Source organism: Juglans microcarpa x Juglans regia, chromosome 6D, assembly GCF_004785595.1.
Source record: "Juglans microcarpa x Juglans regia isolate MS1-56 chromosome 6D, Jm3101_v1.0, whole genome shotgun sequence".
In the NCBI taxonomy this organism is placed as follows: domain Eukaryota; kingdom Viridiplantae; phylum Streptophyta; class Magnoliopsida; order Fagales; family Juglandaceae; genus Juglans; species Juglans microcarpa x Juglans regia.
Genome location: NC_054604.1, coordinates 6,671,382 through 6,677,796, shown reverse-complemented (window position 1 = coordinate 6,677,796; position 6,415 = coordinate 6,671,382). Strand labels below are relative to the sequence as shown.

Below are 6,415 nucleotides of genomic sequence, written 5' to 3'. Positions count from 1 at the left end.
AATTGGACATGTCACACAATTCTAATAATTTAGGATATAAATTAAAATGGGAAAAGCTTGTATACCGTCCTAAATGTACCGCTGCAAAATTTTTTTTTTATATTTATTTTTATTTAGTGATTAAAAAAATAATTTTAAATGTATTAATATATTTTTTTTATTTTTTAAAAATACTTAAATATATTAAAAAAAAAAGAGCAATAAGGGGTAGATACGAGCGGTGTTATAATTAAAATATTATGGCTTTGGAACGCAAAGTAGAATAAATAGGCGTGGACGAAAATTGGAATTAAGAAGAAAGAGAGGATTAAAAATTAAAATATTAGCGGATCGATACAGGTGAGTCATGAAAGTTCGGATATGGTTCCAAACTAGACCCATCAAAACGAGGCCTTTGACCCGTATATCACAGAACATACCCGACCCAACACGCCCCATTCCGGTGCACTGGAACAAGTTGCCGTTTCGATTGTCCTTAATACACCGAAGGACTTATATTTTAATTTCCATGCCAGTTTTTTCAAATCAGTCAATCCCCCGGTAACGATCTCTTGCTCCCCCGATCTTAACTACTTCAGTTTAAGTATTTGATCCATTGTAATAATTTTAGTTTCGTATCTGATCGAGGACTGTTTTCTTTTTGGGGTAAATTTTTTAGGTAATCAGGCATTAAATTATATGTTCGAGGATGATTAAACTCCTGTGTCTTTTGCAGATTTCCGAAGTGGCTTTTTGAGGATGGTTCTGGTTTTGGCCTTGGGGGATTTACATGTACCCCACAGGGCACCTGATCTGCCTGCAAAGTTCAAGTCCATGCTTGTCCCTGGCAAGATCCAGCATATCATTTGCACTGGAAATCTTTGTATCAAGGTTTGAATTCATGCCTTTGATCCATCTAATGGTTTTCTGGCTTGTTTTATTATTTATTATAATGGGTTCCTGAGTTAGTTTGACTGGGTCGTTCTTTCTGTTTGGTTCCTCAGAAAATTTTCGGGGTGGGGGAAGAAAAAGAATTGTCTTCCGGGTTTTGTTAGTTTATTGTAGTTCTCTTTGTTAACTGGGACCTGGAAAACAATGGGTGAGCACAATCGAGGCTTATATAATTAATCGATTTTTTTTCCCATTCCTTCTCTTTTATGCTTCTGCATGTTTAGAAACCGGAATGAGACGGACGATTAGGCTCAAAATAATTTTTGTTTTCTTTTTATATTTTCTCAGGAGCCAGAAAGATGACAAGATTTTCTATAGAATTATAGGTCGTTGAATCCTTTGCAGCATTTTCTTAATTTGTAAGACGTATTCTGGGTATGCTTAGTGGGAGTTTTTATTTGTTTTGGAAGTAGTAGTCACTCCTTGGATCTTCACTTACGGTTCTGTCTGCTTGCTTTTCGTTATTGTTTGCGTTTAGATGTGTCTTTATTTGTTTTGTCAACAGTAGTTTAATGTAAGGGCAGCTCTAGATAGGTGGGGATGGCTTCAAATGATGGGAGGTTTGGGTGATACTTTACTATTGCGGTATTGGATTTTGCTAAAATGTTACAGAAAACAAAATGGCTGATTCAATCTCCCATGAAATGTTCAGAAACTCTGTTAACGAATCGCTTATGGGTATGGAGAAATGAAATTTGAAATTTCTTCTTTGCACCTACCCGAATATCTCTACTTAACAAATGGCTGTGAACCTCATCTTTGCAAATAAAGTCTGTATTCACCTCGATTCTGTGATATATGATGTTTTTTTTCCCTCTAAACGAATTGACGTTTTCTTTACTTTAAAGCAGTTCACCATTAGATCTCTTTGTAAAAGACATATCAAGTATTAACATTTTTCCTGTACATATTGTTCTAAAAGACGCCAACAGTTAGATTATGTTTTGGACCTTGCAAATTAAAAAACAGTCTTAGTAGAGCTTTCCAGTTTTTCTTGTAACCTGGTGCCAATTTTGCTATTTGCAAAAGTTGGTTCCTGTCAGGCTGTGGCAATTTCCCCAAATGGATTAGCATATTACTCCCACAGTATATTACTCTCACTTTAGATTTTATCCCTTAGAGTTCTATTATTCTTTTTTGTTTACAAGTTTTTTCTGCACATTTGGCATGAAGCCCTCTCTCTTTTTTAATTTTCTTTTCATAGTTCTTCAACAGTTGGAAGTTCTTCTATGGTCCAAATTTCCAAAGATGAAATTCAGAATAAAATTGGTGATTTTATATTTAACTAGACAACCTTGTTTGTGCTTCTAAAGAGTTTACAATCAGCAGCTATTATGTGATTCTGGTGTTGCACGTGTCATCTGGGAAATAGAATTGTTCCTAATTATATTAATAACACTCTGGTTAAACTGATTGAAACGTCTGGAAAGAGTTTGCCATGGGGTTCAACTTTTGGAGCTTTATATTTTGAAGTATAACTTGTTGCTTCGTTTTCTTTATTGGGGATTCAGATTCCTTCCATATGTGCTCTGTTTGTGGGTGTGTCATACATGCTTGTAGTCCCCCATCTGTGATTGATAGGTGATCAACCATCTGAAATTGGAATTCTGATCCTAAAGGTGATTAATCAGGAGATGCCATTTGACATGGCATAGTTTTTTTTCCTCTTGATTTTGCTTATTGAATAATTTATTATGGTTGCTTTGTGATTCTGATTTATGCTGACCTGTATTTTTTTTTCGAGCATATGTAATTTTTTTTTCCTTTATGATTATAGTTGACTAAACAATGATTTTTTGCACCTGATTTGTAGATTATCTAAAACATTTATTACTTAAACTAAGTTCTTGCTTCTGTTGTGTATCTTATGCCATTCATTACATATTTAGTCTTACTGTCCCGTACACTTTTAAGTATTTGTGCATGTTTCCCGACTATTTTTTCCAAACTACATAACTATAGTGAATGTGATCGTTTAGTTCATTTTGGCAATACTTATTAATTCCTGATTATGAATAATTAGGAACTTCCTTGTAATTTTCCACTGATACTTCAGGAAGTTCATGACTACTTGAAGACTCTTTGTCCTGACTTGCATATTACCAGAGGTGAATATGATGAAGAAACACGCTATCCGGAGACCAAAACACTAACGATTGGCCAGTTTAAGCTGGGACTTTGTCATGGTCATCAGGTTTGGTTCCCTTTGCCTCTATATTGTTTTATAAATTCTTTCTTTCTTCATTGTCTCAAAGAATGATGACAATTCAGATAATTGATATGCATTTCTTTATTGCTTTCAATCATTCTTGATTAAAGCATAATCTAATTTCGTTTTTCTTATAAAGAGGTGCAAGTTATTGTTTTTTCTGTTAATTTTACGAGATATTACTTCCCATCTTTGAATCTTTGAATCAACTTAGGTATAAGGAAAATTAAGTTTAAGTGACCGTCGATTCAACATGAGGATGCTTATGATGATGTGTAAAAGTGATAGAAATTATAAGCCTGACATCATTTGTTCTGGTCAGATGCCTTGGAAAATTGTTTGTGGAAAAATAGTAGTAAATGTTTTTGAGTTTATATTGTATGCAAGAAAACAGAGCTTATACTGGTGACCTCGTTGCGGTACTACCGTGATTGTTTCAAAGTTGATCTTGGTTGTAATATATGGATATTGATTAGATGTGCTGAGGTCTAGAATGAAAAAAATTGCACTTCCATGATGGTTAGATTCCTGAAATTTTCAATCACTGCATGATGCATTTTAAATCTGCTTTCGTTTTCAATTTGTTTTCTTCTTTCTGGGCCGAGGCAACATTCTCTTGCCCATTCGTTGAAATTCACAATCTGTTGTGAAGAATAAGGTAGCATTTGGTAAACTGGCCAGGAATAATGGATTAGGCTAAATGAAATTTTCATGAATAAACTTTTGCTGAATGTATCCCAAGGGGTGGCATGTTGGTTTTGGGGCGAGCCATATAAATTGGATGTCTTGGGTTTGAAACCTCGCATTCACACTCTTGAGGCTATAAGACTAGGGACTTTCCCTTAAATTACCCGAGGAGCACTTGCGGGAACTTCTTGTTGAGGATCTGTGCACCCAAAAGTGCACCCCTGGGATTAGTCGAGACTCTGCCCTAGACACCTGGTGCCAATAAAAAACAGACTTTTGCTGTGTTATTCTGAAAAGTATCATTTGGTATTATGCTGTAAAATATAGTCCTAAAGTTAAAAAGTAATGTGGGCCTATTGTCCACAGGTGGCTGGATTATTACTTTTTTTTTTTTTTTTTTTTTAAGTAAATGTGGGCGGGGGTGGCGGGTTCAGGGAAAAATCTGCTTGTAGAAACCTGCCTGCCTCCCTATGTATATAAATATTATAATTTAGTTTTTATGAAAATTGAAATGAAATTTAAAAAAAAAAAAAAGTCTAAATGACGCTGTGGGTAGTTAGTTTAGTTATTTCCATTTTCATTCTCACTTCCGTTCTTCTGTTGTTGTTGAGGGATCTGCTTCCATGATGATGGGGCCATGTAAAATGCATGTAAAACCTTGTCATTTCCTAAACTGTGAGAGGTTAGGTAGAATGACTATGAAAGGCCTACTATAAACTAGAGTTATCAAACACACCAAAAGGAAGAAAAACAGACCTGCCTTAAAAATTGGTAAATAAGGATTTGTAGAGATGCAAAAGGCCCTGAGTCAAGCGTTTGCTATGAACGTATATGATTATTCCTTGAAGTATTTGTATTTAAGCTAGTTGTGATGACATAATTATTTTGATTTATCTGAAGGTTATTCCTTGGGGTGACCTAGACTCGCTAGCCATGCTCCAGAGGCAGCTGGATGTAGATATCCTTGTAACAGGTCACACGCATCAATTCACGGCTTATAAACATGAGGGAGGTGTCGTGATAAACCCAGGGTCTGCAACGGGTGCCTACAGCAGCATCACCTATGATGTTAACCCTAGTTTTGTCCTCATGGATATTGATGGCCTACGCGTCGTGGTCTACGTGTACGAACTCATTGATGGAGAGGTTAAGGTCGACAAGATCGATTTTAAGAAGACAACCACTGCAAGTCACACTGCTCATTGAAAACAGCTTCTCTTGTAGTCAGTCATATAGACATTTTTCTTCATTTCTTTCTTCTATTTTTATGTTTTGTTGGGATTTCGGTAAATCTGGTACTGCTTCTGTGATGCATGGTGATCACATCATTTGTGTATGTGCAAGATAGTGGAAACTCTCACCTTTTTTTTACGATTTGGACACAGGATAGGCTTGTATGATTTCTCTGGAATCTGTTTGAAGTTGCGATCCATTAGCGAACAAACTTACGGCTTCTGGTTTTATATACAGAAAGTGAAGCTGAATAGTACTTGGCAACTGGGTATTGGAGCCAACTATCGCATGGAGTCCTGGACTTGCGTTTAACCCTGATTAGCCTCTGATTTTTGTATTGAATTCTATTCGTGTATGTAAGATGAGTGATGATCTACAGCTAGGCTAAGGATAATACAGGGCTCAGGTCTCTTAACAGGTGTTGGTTCATCATCCACTCCTAGACAGTCAGTCATCCACCATTAATTCCAAAGTGACTATCACGTACAGAACGACAAGACACTGTGATTTAGGCGTCAATTTTTGCAAAATGTAATAGTCGGAGGTTGAAAAAATTCAGTCACCATGAGCTTTATTCTAAGCTTGGTGGTGCTAATTGTAGATATAAAAGAGTTGTGCTACAAATCCCGTCCCACTATGTACGGCTAAGTCTTTGATAATCAAATGGTAACCCATCAAAATCACCCTAAGTAAATCAACAAAGCCTATTTAAACCGAGAGTCATGGTACACCCGATAAGGCCATTTAGACATTTTTTTTATTTTTATTTTTTTCATAACATTCAATATATATTTAAAAAAAAAATTGACAACACATAAAAAAAAAAAAAAGGATGACTTCTATCGGGACCCAACTCTCGTAGGTATATCATTTTTCTTAAAACATAAAGTGTCAAATACGTAAGCTGGTGGTAGATTTATCACACAGAAGTCAGTTTCGGCTTCCGTTTGTACTTTATAGCTGTTTGGGAGACAAATTTATTAGGAAAATGCTTAAGCCACCGGTGAATTGTCTTGATAAATTCTATCGATTTGAATTTTTTTATTTTATTTTTACTTACCGGTTAAGGAATTATTTTTTAATAAATTTGTGATTTTTTTTAAATGATTAAAGTGATTTAAAAAATGCTTAAAAAAAAAAATTAAAAAGGTACAAAATAACTTATCGGTAGAACTCTCGTGACACCTCTCGGTGGCTCTAGCAGTTCCCAATTTTTTAATTACACCTTCCAGTTTCATTCTACTCTATAAAATGTGATTATTTTATCATTTTTGGATTTTTTTGAAAGAAAGATTCAGAAGTTAAAAGAAAAATTTATACTCATAGATTTAAGAATGGAATGTGATATATATAATA

At 35.1% G+C, this 6,415-nt stretch overlaps 1 protein-coding gene across 3 annotated transcripts; it reads left to right on the top strand.

Moving 5' to 3' along the window:
• Positions 1 to 354: 354 nt before the first annotated feature.
• On the top strand, positions 355 to 5,195 carry LOC121235264 (vacuolar protein sorting-associated protein 29). 3 transcript variants are annotated; one of them, XM_041131590.1, is made up of 4 exons: positions 355 to 540; positions 716 to 870; positions 2,987 to 3,124; positions 4,727 to 5,195. In XM_041131590.1, the coding sequence occupies exons 2-4, from the start codon at positions 739 to 741 to the stop codon at positions 5,030 to 5,032; spliced, it is 576 nt and encodes a 191-aa protein (XP_040987524.1). In that variant the 5' UTR covers positions 355 to 540; positions 716 to 738; the 3' UTR covers positions 5,033 to 5,195. The 3 variants fall into 3 exon arrangements, with proteins under 3 accessions (XP_040987524.1, XP_040987525.1, XP_040987526.1); XM_041131591.1 differs by having other exon boundaries at positions 533 to 583; XM_041131592.1 differs by having other exon boundaries at positions 534 to 577.
• The last annotated feature ends 1,220 nt before the right edge of the window (positions 5,196 to 6,415 follow it).

Coding starts and splice junctions, on each gene's coding strand:
- LOC121235264 (XM_041131590.1), top strand. CDS start 739: ATGGTTCTGGTTTTGGCCTTGGGGGATTTACATGTACCCCACAGGGCA. Junction 871..2,986: donor CTGGAAATCTTTGTATCAAG/GTTTGAATTCAT, acceptor CTGATACTTCAG/GAAGTTCATGACTACTTGAA. Junction 3,125..4,726: donor GACTTTGTCATGGTCATCAG/GTTTGGTTCCCT, acceptor ATTTATCTGAAG/GTTATTCCTTGGGGTGACCT.